The sequence below is a fragment of the Papio anubis genome, chromosome 16, assembly GCF_008728515.1.
Source record: "Papio anubis isolate 15944 chromosome 16, Panubis1.0, whole genome shotgun sequence".
NCBI lineage: Eukaryota > Metazoa > Chordata > Mammalia > Primates > Cercopithecidae > Papio > Papio anubis.
Genome location: NC_044991.1, coordinates 70,795,608 through 70,816,404, shown reverse-complemented (window position 1 = coordinate 70,816,404; position 20,797 = coordinate 70,795,608). Strand labels below are relative to the sequence as shown.

General features: G+C 44.4%; 1 protein-coding gene across 6 annotated transcripts in view; it reads right to left on the bottom strand.

Moving 5' to 3' along the window:
- IFT52 (intraflagellar transport 52) overlaps window positions 1–20,250 on the bottom strand; it is a 58,804-nt gene extending 38,554 nt beyond the window's left edge. For 3 of the 6 annotated variants that reach the window (XR_652322.1, XM_003904724.5, XM_009216096.1), the window contains exons 1-6: window positions 20,117–20,250; window positions 16,365–16,489; window positions 14,741–14,828; window positions 7,395–7,524; window positions 7,026–7,101; window positions 6,222–6,293 (exon numbers count right to left, since the gene is read on the bottom strand). Coding sequence is in view for 5 of the 6 variants with exons in the window: in XM_003904724.5 (XP_003904773.1) it covers window positions 6,222–6,293; window positions 7,026–7,101; window positions 7,395–7,524; window positions 14,741–14,828; window positions 16,365–16,483 (485 nt within the window). In the remaining variant the exon portion in view is untranslated. Of the gene's footprint in view, window positions 1–6,221; window positions 6,294–7,025; window positions 7,102–7,394; window positions 7,525–14,740; window positions 14,829–16,364; window positions 16,490–17,747; window positions 17,860–19,791; window positions 20,069–20,116 lie in introns of those variants that run through there. The other 3 variants (XM_017944791.3, XM_017944792.3, XM_009216095.4) reach the window with 3 other exon arrangements.
- Window positions 20,251–20,797: the final 547 nt, after the last annotated feature.

Below are 20,797 nucleotides of genomic sequence, written 5' to 3'. Positions count from 1 at the left end.
CTCACTTTGGGAGGTTGAGGCGGGTGGATGCACAGGGGTTGAGTTCCAAGATCAGCCTGGCCAAACTTTCGACAGTGAGGTCTGTCAACACTCAAATACAAAAATTGTGCTTAGTGTGGTGGCCGGGCTTTCTTAATCCCAGCTCAGGAATCAAGAATTGCCTGAACCCAAGAGAAGGTTGCAGACAGTGCCATTGCACTCTCCGAAAAAAAGAAAAAAAGTAAATGAGGGCGTGAGGCGGTGGCTCAAGCCTGTAATCCCAGCACTTGGGAGGCGGCGGTCACGAGACCAGGTGGGGCCAGCATCCTGGCTAACTACGGTGAAAACCCGTCTACTAAAAATACGAAACTTCTTAGGGCGGTGGCCGAGATACCTGTAGTCCCCGCTTCGAGGCTATGAGGCGCAGGAAACGGCCTTGGCGGGGAACCGGGCACGGTGAAGCCATTTTAGCCTCCAGCCTGGAGGCGTGGAAGCGAGACTCCGTGCAAAAAAGAAATCAATGAGACTGACATTTTGATAAGACTTAGTATAAACTTAAACACCCATTCCCCAAACGGGGCACCAGTACATGTAGACCGAGTAAAGATTAGCTCAGTGAAAAGTTTCAGAAAGAGTTTTCCTAAAAGAGGGACTAGCTTGTGTAAAGTCCCTAAGATGATCTGAGCTTAAACATTTGGATGAGAAACAGAATTAAGTATGGCTACATGGGGTAGGGAGAAGGAGAAAGGGACAACAAGGCCAGGATAAAGGAGAATCTGAGACTCCAACAGGCAAAGATACTTCAAAGCACGATGGAGGACTAGTCCATCTCTCAAAGCCTGAGGAGAAGCTGTGTTTCCCTGGTGTCAGGAGAGGGCAAACTGAACACATTCCCTTCACTATAATGAATTACAAAGTCATGCTCACAGCAGCGGAGGCAGGGTACTATGGCTGAGCTTACACACAAAGTACTTTGCAAATATCACCTCGCTGGTGCCGATTTTTGTAATGTTAACATTGTCCCCATTACACAGATAGGGAAACAGACACTAACAGTTACTATGCCTTGGGTCTGCCTGGCAGAAGTAGGGGGAATCAGGAACTTCTAATAAGGTGTTTAAACCGAGTGCAGGTTTTTACCTATACCTATTGGATGAGCTGATACAAAGTGAAATAATTAGATTGATTCCTTTTTTTTTTTTTTTTTTTTTTTTTTTTGAGGCGGGTCGGCCTTTAATATCTCACACACCGAGCTGGAGTGCGGTGGCGATCACCGGCTCGCTGCGCGGCTCGCTGCCTCCCGGAGTTCAGCATGTTCTCCTGCCTCAGCCTCCGGTAGCTGGGACTACGAAGCCGCCACCGCAGCCGGCTAGTTTTGGCATTTTGCGTGCAGGCGGGTTTCACCATGGCCGCCAGGTTCGCCGTCCCTGACCTCGCTGATCCACCCGCCTCGGCCTCCCAAAGTGCTGGGATTAGGCCGGTACGCCATGCAGGCAGATTCAGGCTCGTAAACTCCAGCTCACTGCAAGCTCCGTATCCGGGTTCACGCCATTCTCCTGCCACCTCCAGCCTCGAGCGAGAAACGGTTCAGGCCGCACTATCGCCCGGCTAGTTTGCCCCAGCGAGTAGAGGCCGGGGACTACGTGGCGGATGATGCCGGTCGCCGACCCGTGATCCGCCCGTTCTCCATTTTCCCAAAGGGTCGCTGGGATTTGGAAGCGAGGCCAGCCCGACCCTTTTTTTTTTTAAAGGGATGGATCTTGCTCTGCTCGGCATTTAGGCTATGAGTGCAGTGGTAGCGATCTTGGCTCCTGCGAGCTCCGCTTCCGGTTCACCGCGATTACCTGCCGCATAAAACTCCAAATGGCTGGGACTGGGTGCTGCCATCATGGCTAATTTTTCATTTTGTTTTTTGTTGTTTTGTTTGACGGGGCGGGGTTTCTCATGCTAGCCAGGCGGTCCCAACTCCATTATAGTTCTTCCGACTCCCAGGGTGCTGGGATTACAGATTATGAGCCACTGCGCTCGGCCCTAGGTCAGTTCTTGACCAGTCAAAAATATTAACTGGATTAATACCCATATTCCGCCTGGGCTTGTTTCAGGTTTTACCACTGAAGAAGGTCGTACCCCTACTTCGGAATTTTAAAATGTTCACCTACTTTTAAAAGGTACTTCTGGGTTGGTTGTCTGGGCTCCATCACTGGGCTTAGGTGGTGGTCAGGTCTCATCTGTTACAGCCCTCAGCCTCCGGTTAGGCAATTCCTCCCTCGCCCTCAGCTCCCAGGTAAGCTGGGTTACAGGTTTAATACCACCACATCCTGGCTAAGTTTGTATTGTTTTTAGGTAGGGGTGGGGTTTGGCCCAGGGCTCAAGTCTTAGCTCTGGCACCTCAGAGTGATCTACGTATAGTCTCAAGTGCTGGGTTACATAGTGAGCCATCATTTTCTGGTTTTAGCTGTGCTTCTTTTTTTTTTTTTTTTTGGGGCGGTCCCTGCTCGCCGCCCAGGCTGGAGTGCAGTGGCGGGATCTCCAGCTCACTGAACTCGCTCCGGGGTTCACTTCCTTCTCCTGCACTTTCCAGCCTCCAGTGAGCTGGGACTACAGGCATCCCACTTCCACCCTCAGCCCAGCTGGTTTTGTGTGTTTTTGGTCAGGCCAGGGACACCCATGTTATGGTGGGATGGGTTAGATCCTGAAACCCTGTTGATCGCCCAGTCTCCCAAAGTGCTGGGATTACATGCGTGAGCCATCGTACCTGGGTTTCTTTAAGTACTTCTATGCTTTCTTTTTAAATTTAATTTAATTTAATTTTTATTTTATTTTTTCGAGATGGAGTCTTGCTCTGTTGCCTAGGCTGGAGCGCAGTGGTGCGATCTCGGCTCACGGCAACCTCTGCCTCCTGGGTTCAAGCAATTCTCCTGCCTCAGCCTCCTGAGTAGCTGGGATTACAGGTGTGCACCACCACACCAGGCTAATTTTTTTTTTTTTTTTTTGAGACAGAGTTTCGCTCCTGTTGCCCAGGCCAGAGTGCAATGGCATGATCTTGGCTCAATGCAACTTCCACCTCCCGGGTTCAAGTGATTCTCCTGTCTCAGCTTCCTGAGTAGCTGAGATTACAGGTGCCTGCCACCATCCCTGGCTAATTTTGTATTTTTATAGAGATGGGGTTTCACCATGTTGGTCAGGCTGGTCTCAAACGCCTGATCTCAGGTGATCCGCCCACCTCAGCCTCCCAAAGTGTTGGGATTACAGGCGTGAACCACTGCACCCGGCCTAATTTTTGTATTTTTAGTACAGACAGGGTTTCACCATATTGGCCAGGCAGGTCTTGAACTCCTGACCTCATGATCCATCTGCCTCAGCCTCCCAAAGTGCTGGGATTACAGGCATGAGCCACCGCGGCCGGCATATGCTTTCATTTTTAATATTAAAAATTTTAGCCTATCCAGAATACATTTTGGGGTGTAGTATGAAAATGAAACTATTTCTCCAAATGGTTACCCAGAATTATGCCATCCATTTCTAATATTTGAAATGCCACTTTTACTATACACAAATAACCCCCACCCTCCATATATGTTTTTGGTCTAATTTTAATCTGTATTATTTATTTTCTTTTAACTATTTCTGGACTACGACCACATTTTATTTATTTATTTATTTATTTATTTATTTATTTATTTATTTATTTTTTGAGACAGTCGTGCTCTGTCACCCAGGCTGCAGTATAGTGGCATGATCATGATTCACTGCAGCCTCGACCTTCTGGGTTCAAGTAATCCTCTTGCCTCTGCCTCTAGAGTAGCTGGGACTATGGGTTTGTGCCACCACATATGGCTCATCTTTAAAGTTTTTTTTTTTTTTTTTTGTAGAGACAGGGTCCCACTATGTTGCCCAGACTGGTCTTGAACTCTTGGCCTCAACCCATCGGCCCATCTCGACCTCCCAAAGTGCTGGGATTATAGGTGTGAGCCACTGCACACAGCCAATCACATTATTTTATTTTTTAATTTCATTTTATTTACATATTTTTTGAGACAGGGTCTCATCTGTCACCCAGGCTGGAGTGCAGTGGCGCGATCTCGGCTCACTGCCACCTCTGCTTCCCGGGTTCAAGCAATTCTCCAGCCTCAGTCCCCCGTGTAGCTGGGAATACAGGTGTGAGCCACCAATGCCCGGCTAAATTTTTGTATTTTTTTGTAAAGCCAGGGTTTTGCCATGTTGCCCAAGCTGGTCTTGAACTCCTGAGCTCAAGTGATCTGCCTGCCTCAGCCTCCCAAAGTATTGGGATTACAGGGGTGAGCCACAGTAACCGGACCATATTATTTTCACTACTAAAACTTTGTAACATGCTTTAACTACATAAAAATGTCAATTTTTATTGGGTAAAATATTTCAAAGTATGGAGGCATTATAAATGAATGCAAAAAGACAAATCATCAATAGAAAAATGGCCAAAAAGCAGTGAACATGAAATTCACAGAAGAAATACAATCAGCCAGTAGACTTTAAAGGTCATCCTATGCACTAATAATTTTTTAAAATGCAAATTTAAAGAAACAGATACCATGTTTACCAGAATACTCCGTGCTGGCAAGAGAGGAAAAAGGGGTGTGCTCATAGGGACTGTAAGTGGTACCACCTCCCTGAGAGATATCTGGTAATACACTACATTTGGTAACCCATCTGTTGGAAGACCTCTGACCCAGAAATTTCAATGCTGAGAAATTTACCCTAAAAAATACTACCACAAGTGCACAAAACTGTACATACAAAGATGTTCACTTATCCCAGCACTTTGGGAGGCTGAGGCAGGTGGATTACCTGAGGTCAGGAGTTCAAGACCAGCCTGACTGACATGGTGAAACCCCATCTCTACTAAAAATACAGAAATTAGCTGGGTGTGGTGGTGGACACCTGTAATCCCAGCTACACGGGAGGCTGAGGTGGGAGAATCGCTTGAACCTGGGAGGTGGAGGTTGCAGTGAGCTGAGATTGTGCCACTGCACTCCAGCCTGGGTGACAAAGTGAGACTCCGTCTCAAAAAAAAAAAAAAAAAGATGTTCATTTGTGCTTTATTATTTATAATAACAAATATAATTTTTTTTTTTTAAGATGAAGTCTCCCTCTGTCCCCCAGGCTAGAGTGCAGTGGTGCGACGGCAGCTCACTGCAACCTCTGCCTCCCAGGTTCAAGCGATTCTCCTGCCTCAGCCTCCCAAGTAGCTGGGATTATAGGCGCCCACCACCATGCCCAGCTAAATTTTCTATTTTTAGTAGAGACGGGGTTTCGCCATGTTAGCCAGGCTGGTTTCAAACTCCTGACCTCAGGCGATCCACTCGCCTTGGCCTCCCAAAGTGCTGGGATGACAGGAGTGAGCTACCACACCCGGCTATAAAATTGTTTATAACAATAATACAGAACAGAAGTTAAGAGTGCAGGCTCTAGAATAGACTGCCTATGGTTGCATCTAAGTTCTGACATGGAGTAGTCATGTGCATTTGGGCAATTATGTCTCTGTATCTCATCTCTAACTTTCCAGAGTTGTAAGGATTAAATGAGGTAATACATGCCTGTCACACAGTCAATGTTTGAAAAACATCAGGTGGTATTATTGAAGAAAAACATTATAAACTACTTAAATGTCCAAAAATAGGGAGTTGGTTAAACTGGGATAGATCCAATTTAATCCAGTCATTAAAAAGGAAGAGGTACTTACCTATAACTTTATAAATGGAAAAAAAACCCCTAGAAATCTAAATACTATATGGAGTATTGCTCTGTTGCCGAGGCTGGAGTGCAGTGGTGCAATCTGGGCTCACTGCAACCTCCACCTCCAGGTTTCAAATGATTCTCCTGTCTCAGCCTCCCGAGTAGCTGGGACTACAGGCGCACACCACCACACCTGGCTAATTTTTGTAGTTTTAGTAGAGATGGGATTTTGCCATGTTGGTTATGCTCATCTCAAACTCCTGACCTTAGGTGATTCACCCGCCTCGGCCTCCCAAAGTGCTGGAATTACAGGCGTGAGACACCGTGCCGGGCCTAAATACTATATTATTAAGACTGCCTTCAGGAGGAGGAGCATGGACTTACAGTGCAGAGCTTCTACTTTTTTCCCTCTTGAACTGTTCAAATTCTGATTATTTTTGTAACCAGAAACAAAAGCTCTTTTCATTTTGAAAAAGAAGACTCTTCAAAATGATACATCCTCCTCATGTGGCATCAGAAAACATACTCACTGGGCATTGTTTCCACTGCTTTCCTCATCAATGATCCCAGGCACAGCCTTTCCTGCAGCTCGGCTAATTTCCCTTGAAGAAGAAAAATTAAAATCTAGTAAACAAAAAAATTTGAGAATTTCACACTGTATTCATTAGCACAGTAAATATGAGGCTAAGGTGGGAGGATTGCTTAAGCCTGGGAGGTCAAGGCTGCAGTGAACTGTGTTCCCACCACTGCATTCCAGCCTGAGCAACAGAGCAAGACTCTGTCTCAAAAAATACATACATATATATATAAAAATAAAAAATAAGTTGAATGTGAAGTAAGTTTCAAAAGATGAAGAAAAATAATTTGATGAATGAGTAGTAATATAGTAAAATAAATTATAATAACATAAAAAAAGAAAGAAGAAGGGGCAGTGAAAAGAATGTGTGAGAAGAGATGAGGGAAGATTTATGTAGAAGAAATGAGAGTTATGTGTAAGGATATTTCTGCTTTATTTTTTTTTTGAGACGGAGTCTCGCTCTGTCACCCAGGCCAGAGTACAATGTCACAATCTCAGCTCAATACAACCTCTGCTTCCCGGGCTCAAGCGATTCTCCTGCCTCAGCCTCCCGAGTAGCTGGGATTACAGGCGCCTGCCACCATGCCTGGCTAATTTTTTTGTATTTTTAGATGGGGAGATGGGGTTTCATGTTGGCCAGGCCGGTTTTGAACTCCTGATCTCAAATGATCCGTCAGCCTTGGCTTCCCAAAGTGCTGGGATTACAGGCGTGAGCAGTGACACCTGGCCAAGATATTTCTGCTTTCAACATGCTTACCTGTTCAAGACTCCACTGGAAACTAGAGCTTCTTTAGGATGGAAATATTTGTGATATACATTTCTAACCACAGCATCTATGAGGGAAAAACAGAAGGAGGTATATTTTAGGTTAGAAATAAGTTTGATATTATAGACTCATACCAATTTTGACCTGAAAGGCACCCTGGAACTTGGTTCCAATCCATCTCACTTTATAAATGGAAGCAGCCCAAACCTAGGAGGCTCAGACTGCTGATGAGAATGGAACATTAAAACATGCATACACAGCCCAGGGCTTTTTCCATTATGCCACTGGACCTAGAGGGCTACGATATAAAATAATAGATAGAAAATTACTGCCTCTACTGAAAATAATAATACTAATTACCATTATTAACCATGATTCCATATTCTTCCAGTAAAAAGTTAATATTGGTGTCAAATCTGGATTCTCCACCTTCTCCTAGCATCACAAGGACATCTCCACCGCTGTCAAGATATTTCTTCAGGATTTCAAACTACACAAAGGAAAAAAGCAATCTATGAATATATTCAAAAGACTTTTGCCCGAAATACCATAAGATCTTAACTAGATGAAAAATAAATACTTCAAATCTATGAGGCATTCATATATAAATGTATATGAGATAAAAAGTACTCTCTATGTAGGATCTCCAAGCTTATCTCTGAGCATAAAGCTCCAAAATACTCAAAGTAAACTTACAGTTTCAAAGCTATCAGACAGCAAGTCAAAAGTGAAAAACTTAACTAAAGGAAGCGCTCAGTTCTCCATTCAGAGGCACCCCTGGTCTCCACCTACTAACCAAAAATGTCTCTTGAGATTGCCACATTCCCTCAGGAGAAGAAGAAATAGAATCACCCCTGGTTAAGAACCACTAATTTAGACAATGCCTTCTCTTGACGGCCCACAGAGGATATCAGGATGAACACATTTCATACCACACCTGGGAGGAATTCTGTTCAAGGTCATTGACCAACTAAACCATAGACAGAAATGCATGTTTTCTGTTTATCTCCTGGAAGCTCTCTCTTGTTTTCACAAAGCTGGGGATGGGAGAAAAATCTAGTGTTGATCTTGCTGGTCTAGCCTGAGAAAATCTGGGGTGGGTGGTCCAGACAAACAGTTTCTTAACTCTCTTCATCAAGTGCTCCAGCAGAAAAAAATCTGAACATGTATATAAATACATCCAATATGTATGTATCTCTATACAAAATATGCACTTTATAATTTAAAACAACTCTCAAAAAGAAAATGTTTTAAGGGTAATGAAAATATGAATAATAAACGTAATTTCCTTCTGGCACCCCATTGATTGATCATATGCATCCTACTTTGGAAACTACTGCCCAGACTAGCTTTGCCACAGCAAGGCCCTCTTGCTCTTGCATGCTCCCTGAATTTTCCTCTCCCCCTGACTTCGCCACACTGCATAAAACAAATGAATCTGACCGGGCACGGTGGCTCATGCCTGTAATCCCAACACTTTGGGAGGCCGAGGCGGGCAGATCATGAGGTCAGGAGATCGAGACCACGGTGAAACCCCGACTCTATTAAAAATAAAAATAAAAAAAATTAGCTGGGCATGGTGGCGGGTGCCTGTCATCCCAGCTACTCGGGAGGCTGAGGCAGGAGAATGGCGTGAACCTGGGAGGTGGAGCTTGCAGTGAGCCAAGATTGCGCCACTGCACTCCAGCCTGGGCAACAGAGTGAGACTCTGTCTCAAAAACAAAAACAAAAACAAAACAAATGAATCTTTGGAAGCCAAGTAGGCAGATCACCTGAGGTTAGGAGTTCAAGATCGGCTTGGCCAACATGGTGAAACCCCATCTCTACTAAAAACACAAAACTTAGCCAGGCATGGTGGTATGCACCTGTAGTCCCAGCTACTCAGGAGGCTGAGAGGGGGGAATTGCTTAAACCCAGGTGGTGAAGGTTGCAGTGAGCTGAGATCGCACCACTGCATTCCAGCCTGGGCAAAAGAGCAAGATTCCGTCTCAAAAATGAAACACAACAAAAAAACAAAACAAAATAAAAAAATGAATTATTTCAAAATCAAAATTAAGGTGAGGCACAGTGGCTCACGCCTGTAATCCCAACACTTTGGGAGGCTGAGGTGGGTGGATCACTTGAGGTCAGGAGCTTGAGACCAGCCTGGCCAACATGGTGAAACCCTGTGTCTACTAAAAATACAAAAAATAGCCAGGTGTGTTGGCAGACGCCTGTAATTCCAGCTACTCAGGAGGCTGAGGCAGGAGAATCAGTTGAACCTGGGAGGCGGAGGTTGCAATGAGCCGAGAATGCACCAATGCACTCCAATCTGGCAACAGAGCAAAACTCTTGTCTAAAAAAAAAAAAAAAAAAAAAATCAGCTCAAAGTCCATTTCCTCTGGGCCCAATAATCCAGTGCCTCTTTTCTGTGCTTCTGTAGAAATGTGGAACTTAGAACATTGATCATTATCAGTAGATGGTCCATTTGTTTCATTTCTCCTAGACTATCAGTTCCTAAAATGGAGAGATCATGTGCTATTTGACTTTGATCCCTAGCGTTAGTCCTAGAACCTGGCACATAACTAGGTACATAACAGATCCTTAGTAAATATTTTTTGGAACAACAGAAAAACAAAACAAATGGGTTATAACTGCATGGATCCTGGACCCTGAACAACAGACTGAATCTCTCCCTAAATTCATCTTCCTTTTTCTTCCTTTTGATTTCCTCTCAAACTCCTCTTCCCAGATAGCCGTAAATATATGCTATGTTCTATGACTGATAACAGCAAGCCAGATCTAGTTTGCAATATATATTCTCAGAACATAGCTTTCACTTGGGAAATTCTACTGGGACTTGGTATTTATGATTCTGTGGTTCTGGAATTTGTCCATGTTGCCTAAATGCAATGAGTATACAGTAAGTATTTAGTATCTACTGTGTCCTATTGGCCATCTGGCATTGGAAGAAAAAGACACATGAAGGACGTGGTGTGCAATAACACAGATGGGCAAAAGTTGAAGGAGCTTCCACGAATTAATTATGACCCAGTTTCCAGCTCTGCATGTAAGTGAGACCCTTCTAACAAAAGAACAGATATTTGGTACAAATTGGAGGTTTCTTATTTCTTTATGGCAAAAACAGGAAGAAAGATTAATTTTACAGACTTAAATTTTAGAAATTGGCTTAGAATGCATTCACACTGTTAAGTTTTACAGTGTGGCAGCAAATGTGAGATATTTCATGTAATCAAGACTGGGTGATCCAGGCCAGTGGCTCTCAGTGGAGGCATTTAAACCATCTAGCATGTATTATGGATCACCATAATATTAATATTAATACGGCATAATATTAATGCCATAATGTTAATGTTTAAGGACATTTTAGTGGGTGAAGGGCAGGGAAGTTAAGGTCCTGCAGTATTCAGACCAGTCCCACACAGTAAAGAACTGTTTCACATGAGAAAACATGACTATCTTCTCAGATAGTCACATAGGTTTAAAAAAGAAAAAGCAAACAAACAAATGAAGCTTAGCCTAAAATCTAACTCCAATTTATTTATTGTTTTTGAGATGAAGTCTCGCTCTGTCACCCATGCTGCAGTGGCTCAGTCTCGGCTCACTGCAACTTTCACCTTCTGGGTTCAAGTGATTCTCTTGCCTCAGCTTCCTGAGTAGCTGTGACCACAGGCGCCTGCCACCACACCCGGCTAATTTTTGCATTTTTAGCAGAGACAAGGTTTCACCATGTTGGCCAGGTTGATCTCAAACTCCTGACCTAAGGTGATCCACCCGCCTCGGCCTCCCAAACTCCTGGGATTACAGGAGTAAGCTACTGCGCCCAGCCCAAATTATATGTAAATACTGTACAAAGTATTTTTTGCACAATTTAACATATACTGAATTCCCAGGTACCCAACTACCATGTAAACTGAGAGAAGAATTATACTCTTTTTATTAATAGAACTTTACCAAGAGTTAGTCAGTATTTTGGAAAAATCACATCACCGACAGCAACACGGCTCATGATTTGAATTGCCAATACATCACTTCCTCCAGTCTGCATATGTAGCTATCCCATTCATGGGAATTCTATACATTTATTACACATTTATTTCAAAATGTCAAACATAAAGAAGTGTTCTAATGTATGTATGACCAAGCATTAACAAACTGAAATATGTATATTCTCCTAGTATATATATGCCTAAACATTTACAATTTGAAATACATATATTCTTTCATAAATCATCCTCTAATTTATGCACATTAAAGTTAGGAAGCTGTATTGCTTTACTTTTTTAATGGTGGTGGTTGAGATTATCTTTGCATTTCAATTCAGGGTAACAAAGTTGGCACTGGTAATATAGGTGGACGCTGGTCTGTTAGGGTTGGAAAATACTCGTCTCAGCCATGTGGTTACCTGGTCGTAACTGAATACCACCACAAAGCTAGTCTGATGCGTTAATGCAGTTGAGGTGGAAATAAGGGAAGACTGTTCAGCCTAGTTTCTAGCCTGATACTACCACCAAATATCAGACATATGATGTCTGTCCTGTCACAGAAGTTTCTGGAAGCCAACATGAAAAAGGCATCACACAGCTCTCCAGGGGTAACAGTCTAGGAGGCCAGCAGCTATGACAAGGAAAGCAGTGATCTCACCAGCATGAGCCTATTGGAAGAACTGTAACACAAGGGCATGCTGGTTCCTAGAAAAAAAGCTAATAGCTTTTCTCCCTTTTCTTCCCACCTCACTCCAACTCCAAAGAGAAGGCATGGTGTCAGGGACTGGTCTGGGAGAGGACATTTTATTAGGATAAAGTTACATCAAACTTGCCTCTCGAAGGACTTGTGTCTCTTGGATGCGACAGCCTTCCATCCCTGGAAGCCCAAACTAAGGCTTGGCCTGGCACCCATCTCCACTTGGGAAAAGGCCCAGGCACCAAGTTCTGACCCTCTCTCTGGATGCCCCTGTGTTCCCGAGGCTGGTTGGTTCCTGGCAAACATCAGGCCAACTCTCACTGGCTTTGCTAGGTGGATGGGGAGATGGAGCCAAAGCCCAACAAGTAATAGAGTGTTGCTCTGCAGGCCACTGCCCTCTGTGTGTACATTTCCCTCAAGGTCTCAGTGGGTTGGAGTTGCGGGTTACCTCCACAATGCCAATGGTAATTCCTACTCCTTCTGTCAATTAACCTGATCAAACAATCATGTCTCTCTCCATGCCATTCCCAGAGGGGAAGTTCACCTTGCAATCAAATTGAGAAACAAAGGACACTAGAAATGCTCCCCATTGGACCTCTTCCCCATGGCACCACCCAGAGAAACAGCAGGAGACCGTGGCCAGCCTCAATCTAAGGACCACATTGGCCTTGCCCTGCCTCATCCTCCCTACTCCCCATATTCTCTCTGAGCACAAAGGTACTTCCCATTCTCTGTAAAATGGCTCTTTCTATGTTCTGGGATTTTCGTTTTATTGACTGTGAAAAAACACACCTAACTTTTCCTAAATTTACCATCTTAACCATTCTGAAGTATATAGTTCAGCAGTTTTTTTTGTTTTCTCTTTTCAGACAGGGTCTCTGTCGCCCAGGCTGGAGTGCAATGGCGCAATCTCGGCTCACTGCAACCTCTGCCTCCCATGTTCAAGCGATTCTCCCGCCTCCACCTCCTAAGTAACTGGGAGTACAAGCGTGCGCCACCACGTCGGCTAATTTTTGTATTTTTAGTAGAGATGGGGTTTCACCATGTTGGCCAGGCTGGTCTCGAACTCCTAGCCTCAAGTGATCCACCCGCCTTAGCCTACCAAAGTGCTGGGATTAGAGGTGTGAGCCACTGTGCCTGGCCTAGTCCAGCAGTATTAAATATACTCACACAGTTGGGCAACCAATCTGCAGAACTGTTTTCATCTTGCAAAACTGAAACTCTATACCTATTAAACAGCAACTCTCCATTCCCCACTTCCCCCAGGTCCTGGCAATCACCACCCTTCTATTTTCTGTCTCTACAAATTCGACTACTCTACATACCTCATGCTTGCATAAGTGAAATCATACAGTATTTGTCTTTTAGTGTCTGCCTTATTTTCATCTGGCATAATGTCCTCAAGATTTATTCATGTTGTAGCATGTATCAGAATTATCTTCCTATTTAAGACTGAATAATACTCCATTGTATGTATATACCATATCTTATCTATTCATCTGCCGATGGATACTTGGGCTATTTCCACATTTTGGCTATTGTGAATAGTGCTGCTAAGAAAATAGGTGTGCAATTATCTCTTTGAGATCCGGTTTTCCATTCTTTTGGGCATATACCCAGAAGTGGAATTGCTAGATAATATGGCAGGCTTTTTTTTGTTTTTTTTTTTTGAAATGGAGTCTCGCTCTGTTGCCCAGGCTGGAGTCCAGTGACCCGATCCCTGCTCACTGCAACTCCGCCTCCCAGGTTCAAGTGATTCTCCTGCCTCAGCCTCCCAAGTAGCTGGGATTACAGGTGCACACCATCACACCTGGGTAATTTTCGTATTTTTAGTAGAGACGGGGTTTCACTATGTTGGCCAGGCTAGTCTCAAACTCCTGACCTCAAGTGATTCACCCGCCTCGGCCTCCCAAAGTGCTGGGATTACAAGCATGGGCCATCACACACAGCCATCATATGGCAATTTTATGCTTAAATTTTTGAGGAACTGCCATACTGTTTTTCATGGTGACTGCACCATTTCACATTCCCACCATCAGTGTGGAAGGGTTCCAATAACTTCCCATTCTCACCAATACTTGTCATTTGTATTCTGGGCCTTACATTTATCATTCTTTATCCATTCCATAAACCAGAATAATAAACATCTTTATTTTAAATGGAATTTTCTTTTTTTTTTTTTTTTTTTGAGATGGAATTTTGCTCTTGTTGCCCAGGCTGAAGTACGATAGCATGATCTTGGCTCACGGTAACCTCCGCCTCCTGGGTTCAAGCGATTCTCCTGCCTCAGCCTCCCAAGTAGCTGGGATTATAGGAACACGCCACCACATCTGGCTAATTTTGTATTTTTAGTAGAGATGGGGTTTCTCCATGTTGGTCAGGGTGGTCTCGAACTCTCGACCTCAGGTGATCCACCTGCCTCGGCCTCCCAAAGCACTGGGATTACAGGCATGAGCCACCGCACCCAGCAGAATTTTCCTATTTTCAAAGCAAAAATATAGCAAAGAAGTGTGGCTAGTGGCCGGGCGCGGTGGTTCACGCCTATAATCCCAGCACTTCGGGAGGCTGAGGTAGGCAGCATAAGGTCAGGAGTTTGAGACCAGCCTGGCCAATACGGTGAAACCCCGTTGCCACTAAAAATACAAAAATTAGCCAGGCGTGGTGGTGGGCACCTGTAGTCCCAGCTACTCAGGAGGCTAAGGCAGGGAGAATTGCTTGAACCCGGGAGGCGGAGGTCGCCGTGAGCTGAGATTACACCACTACACTCCAGCCTGGGGGACAGAGCGAGACTGTCTCAAAAAAAAAAAAAGAAATGTGGCTAATATTTAATTGGCCCACACTATGCGTTTGGTACTTTACATGAAGCATCTCGGTTAATCATCACAACTCCACGATGAAAAGAGAGATGAAGTGACTACCTTAAGGCCACACAGTAAGTGGTGAAGGAGGATTCCGATCCAGTATTTCAGAGCCCAGGCTCTTAATCACTTCACCATATTCCTTCTTTAGTGGATATTTCTTACCTCAGCTGCAGTAAATTTTTCCCTTGGCCCAGCTGTAATCCACAGTTTCACTCCATTTAACTTCTCAGATGTGATTTCATCTTTTAAGCTAGAAATACAATTTTAAAAGCAAATATTAGGTCCATAATTTAAATCAATTTATGTATTGTTTTAGTCTCTCAACTATTTGGAAGCAGAGGCCACAGAGGCTCAGAGACGAAGGGACTTAGACGTAACTGGTCCAGTCTCTCTCCCAAAGTGAGAATTCCCTCTAAGGCCTGCCCCAGAGTCATCTGTCCTCTGTCCAAATACTTCCAGTAAGTCAAGGTGTTCAAATCAAGCCATGCTAAAGCATAAGGAAGTCCTCAACTACTAATTCAATCAGCCCTACCATTAGCTCGTATGATTACATATCCTCACCTATTAAGAACATACACATCCACATCCACAAAGTCAAAGCTATTCTCATTTAATTCTCATGTTTCCTTTCCCTAGTATTGACCTCAGTCAAAATATGAAGAAAGCCTCTAAATCTTAAAAAGTTACATGTGTATAATTAGAATAATTTTTTGGTGTGTGATTTGGAAGACAACTTAATAATATGCTGCTTTAATAATATCCTAATTGCTGATTTCAGAAGAAATGTTTTTTGGTTTTTGTTTTTGACACAGTCTCCCTCTGTTGCCCAGGCTGGAGTGCAGTGGCATGATCTCGGCTCACTGCAGGCTTCACTGCCTGGGTTCAAGGGATTCTTGTCTCTCAACCTCCTTAGTAGCTGGGATTATAGGCACGCACCATCAACTCAAGTGATCTGCCTGCTTCAGCCTCCCAAAGTGCTGGGATTACAGGCATGAGCCACTGCGTCCTGTCCAAGAGATCTTTCAATAAGAATTTATTTAATTATGAATAATTTTTTTATTTTTTGAGACAGAGTCTTGCTCTGTCACCAAGCTGGAGTGCAGTGGCGCGATCTCAGCTTACTATAACCTCCGCCTTCTGGGTTTAAGTGATTCTCCTGCCTCAGCCTCCCGAGTAGCTGGGACTATACGCAGGCACACCATCATACCCAGCTAATTTTTGTAATTTTAGTAGAGACGGGGTTTCACCATGTTGGCCAGGATGGTCTTGATTTTTCTTTTTTTTTTTTTGAGACAGAGTCTCACTCTGTTGCCCAGGCTGGAGCGCAGTGGCGCAATCTCGGCTCACTGCAACCTCTGCCTCCCAGGTTCAAGCAATTGTCTGCTTCAGCCTCCCAAGGAGCTGGGATTACAGGAATTTGCCACCATGCCTGGCTAATTTTTTAAAAATTTTTAATAGAGATGGGCTTTCGCCATCTTGTCCAGGCTTGTCTTGAACCCCTGACCTCGTGATCCACCCACCTTGGCATCCCAAAGTGCTGGGATTACAGGTGTCAGCCACCGTGATGGCCAGTCTTGATCTCTGACCTTGTGATCCGCCTGCCTCAGCCTCCCAAAGTGCTGGGATTACAGGCGTGAGCCACCGCGCCAGACCTAATTCTGAATGATCTTTAAATTGAGCTTCTCCCACCTAAACAATCTATGTTACATAAGAAAATAAAGACTTCTCAGCTTTATCAGCAGGACAATATCATTTAGAAGGGAAAACAATATACGTGGTCGGTCACCTCTGAATCTTCCAATTACTCCGAAGTTTTTTCTGCATGGATTTATAGCCGTTGTTGGTGGTAAATATCTCCTTTTTGTAGGCATTGAAAACAATGGTGCTCCGCAGCTCTTTCTCCATGGTTACCTTACGGAAGAAGGGATCAGAAAATCAATAAACAATATTCCAAAGACCCTAAAAGCAATAAATAGTTGCCTTCTACTACTATTTATCAAGAAAGGGCATACAACTGAAACCTATCTAGGAAATTCCTACAATTCTCAAAGGTCAAGAATGAAATGCAAAAGCATAGCACAGAAACCTAATACCAAAACCAACCCAGCCCTCCCCTACCCATTTTTGCTTTCCACCTCTTGCCCAGACCCTCCCAACAGCCTACACCTATGGCCCTGCCCCGCCATCACCCTGCTCTTGCGTCCCAAGACCATGTTTCCAACCTGATTCATCACTGCTAACTACTGTTAAGCGCAGGATATAGTCTTCTAGATTCTTTTTTTCTTTTCTTTTCTTTTTTTTGAGACGGAGTCTTGCTCTATCTTCCATGCTGGAGTGCAACAGCATGATCTCGGCTCACTGCAACCTCCATCTCCTGGGTTCAAGCGATTCTCCTGCCTCAGCCTCCTGAGTTGCTGGGATTACAGGCAAGTGCCACCATTCCTGGCTAATTTTTGTATTTTTAGTAGAGACACAGTTTCACCATGTTGGTCAGGCTGGTATCGAACTCCTGACCTCGTGATCCGCCTGCCTTGGCCTCCCAAAGTGCTGGGATTACAGGGGTGAGCCACTGCACCCAGTTCTACATTCTTTTTATACATATATTAACTTACAGTTTTATTTTATGAAATAGGATCTTACCACACGCATTACTCTGAAACACTTGGTTCACCTAACCTTGTATATTTGACATCTTTCTTTGTCAGTACACATGGATCTACCATATTCTTTTAAACAGCTACACAGGGCTGGGTGCAGTGGCTTATGCCTGTAATTCCAGCACTTTGGGAGGCTGAGGTAGGAGGATCGCTTGAGTTCAGCAGTTCCAGACCAGCCTGGACCACATCTCTACAAAAATCAGCAGGGCATGCTGGCACATATCTTAGTCCCAGCTATTCAGGAGGCTGAGGTGAAAGGATTGCTTGAGCCCAGGAGGTTGAGGCTGCAGTGAGCCACATTCACCTCACTCTGCACTCCAGCCTGGAGAACAGAGCGAGACCCTGTCTTTAAACAACAACAACAAAAACAGCTGCACAGTATTCATTTTATGGATCTACCATAATTTATTTAACCAGTCATATACTGATTGACATCTTTTATCAAATATTTTCTAAAACATCAATGTTAAACAACATGTTTTTCTGCACTTTGCCTATTTGTAGATTCTTACCTATTGAATGGCTGAGTAAATCATTTCCAAATTGCCCTCCAAAAAATTATGATTTTATACTTCCACTAACACGCTTCTGCTTCCACACAATCCTATTTTCAGTCTTTGTCGTCTTTGCCAAAAAAAAAAAAAAAAAAAAAAAGCCCTCATTACTGTTTTAATTTCCACTTTGAAGTTAGTGAGATAGTGGTCCCTTGCTATAGATTTCTGCCACTTGTATTTCTTTCCTTCTGATTTTCTTGTCCAGGTACTCCGATCATTTTTCTCTTGAAATTTTTCTTTTTAAAAACTTCTTATTATTTGAGATAAAAGTCCCACACTGTGACCCAGGCTGGGAATGTATCGTGTGCAATCACGATACACCGCAGCCTTGACCTCCCGGGCTCAAGCAATCATCCCACTTCAGCCTCCTGGGTAACTGGGACTACAGGTGCGCACCACTGCCCAGCTAATTTTTGAATTTTTTGCAGAAGCAAGGTCTTGCTATGTTGCCCTTAAACTTCTGGCCTCAAGTGATCCTTCTACCTCAACCTCCTAAAGTGCTGGTTTACAGGCATGAGCCACTGCACCCGGTCAGGTTTCATAATTTTCTAATTGATCATTAAACAAATATTTTCTTAAATTTATTTGGCTTCTGATACTTTTTTTGGTTTGGTTGAATTTTGCAGGCCATACAGATTTTAAATTTTATAGAGTTAAAAGTATTAATATTTTCCTTTCTGGCTTCTGGATGACATGAAACATTTAGAAGAGTTTTTGTCATTCTAAGATTATAAATAAATTGAACAATGCTTTCTTTCAGTACTTTGCAATGTAATTTTTTTTTCCTTTTTCCTTTTTTTTTTTTTTTGAGACAGAGTGTGCTCTGTCACCCAAGCTGGAGTGTAGTGGCACAATCTCGGCTCACCACAACCTCCGCCTCCCAGGTTCAAGAGATTCTCGTGCCTCAGCCTCCCAAGTGGCTGGGACTACAGGCGCCCAACACACCCAGCTAATTCGTGATGTAATATTTTAACATTTAAATTTTAGTCCATTTGGAAATTATTGTGGTGCTCAAAATGGGCTTCATTCCGTTTTTTTTTTCCCTTCTTTTTCGAGGCATAGTCTCGCTCTGTTACCCAGGCTGGAGTGCAGTGGTGCAATCTCGGCTGGCTGCAACCTCTGCCTCCCGGGTTCAAGTGATTCTCCCGCCTCAGCCTCCCCAGTAGCTGGGATTACAGGCGCGCGCGATAGTAGAGACGGTCTTTCACCAGGTTGGCCAGGAGTCTGGAACTCCTGACCTCAAGTGATCCACTCGCTTTGGCCTCCCAAAGTGCTGGGATTACAGGTGTGAGACACCTCGCTCGACTGGTTCAATTTTCTAAATTACTAAAAAAGCTGCCTGACCCCAATTCACCTTTCTAATGCTGATTTGAAATTCAGTACCACCTTCCCTATATAATAAATCCCTATATATAACTGGCTCTTATTCTGAGTTCTAATATATTCTATCTGCCTGTAAGCTCCTGCTGAGTTCCAAACTTTCTTTTTTTAAAATTTTTTTTTTTTTTTTCAGAGATAGAGTTTCCCTTTGATGCCCATGCTGGTCTCTGACTCCTGGGCTCAAGGGATCCTCCCGCCTCAGTCTACCAAGTAGCCAGGACTACGGGCCCACACTGCTGCACCCATCTTCTAAGTAGTTTAATTGCTATACCTTTATGTTATAATATCTAGTGGCTCTGGAGAGCTAATTTCCCTTATTACCATTAATTTTAGAATTTTCCTGGCTACTTTCACATATTTCTTCTTCTTTAAGCACTTTAACATCATTTTGTCCAGTTGAAAAACTGCCCCCTCCATGATCCCACTAACGTGACACATCTATTTTTTTTGTTCGGTTAGTTCAGCCCCTGGTGAGAGTAGCAGGTCTGCGTTCCTGCACTGTCAGACTTAGCTAGAAATGCATTTCCTTAATAATACTATAAGGCCTTTAAAACTGTAAAAATAACGAATATTTGGGTAACGCTGCACAACCATTCTCTCGCTTTCTCTTCAATAACATTACCAGTCAAATCAGTATTTCCCACACGAATACCGAGGGATCGCAGCCACGACAGAAGAGAGATTAAGACTTTACGATTCCTCTTCCGATGCTCTTTCATAGTCAGCGGAACGACTAAAAAAGCCGCATCACCCGAGGCCCTGCAGATGGGCGCCCAGCCAGAGCGCCAGGACCCCGGGCTACGTCCGCGCCCACAGTTTACTTCACCCCGGTGGACCCTGGATGTTCTATGACTGGCCCAGCGGCCTCGAAGAGTGTGTCGAGGCCCTCGCCAGCTCCCAGGCCGCCCCACCGCCCCAGCCGGCCCACCACTGTTGGAGCCCTTTACCTGACGCCCAGCGACCACCGGTCACCTGACGCCGCCCAGCATCCCGCGGCCAGGTATCCAAGGCCGCTTAGTAACCGGGGAGGAGCGGCGTTGCGCCGGGAGGCGTGGCCCAGGACGGAGCGCTAGCTCCGGCCGACGTGATGACGACAGCATGGAAGGCGCCTCTCCGTCGCAGACGCCAGTGGTGTTGGGTAGGGAGGCTGGCTGGTGTGGGACTGTACCATTTGGTGCACGAGGGGCAAAGCCAAAAACAAGGAGAATTAACTTTTCACGAAAAATAAACCCATTTAATTTTGTTATTTAATATTAATTACGACTAAAGACTAATAACAACGGTAGGACCCAAGTGCCCAAACTTCGCTCCACCCACAGGGAGGAGAATAGTGAAGGCTTCCAGCGAGGGGGTTGGAGAATGCCCCAGCTTCGATTCCCAAGGCGCAGGCGCAGAGCGGAGCCAGGCGAGGGCGGGGCCGGGCGGAGGGCTGGGCCGGACTATTAGGAACTACTTACCGGAAAAGGTTGAGCTGTTTTAGTGTTGAGAATGATAACACCGGGTAATTCTGCTTTATGAACTCCGCATCTTCGCTCGCCGTGGTGCTAGGCATGAGCGCCGGCGGTGAGCCCGCAGCCCTTTGGGCGGGGAGTTAGAACTTGAACAGATTGTACAAAAATGTGAAAACT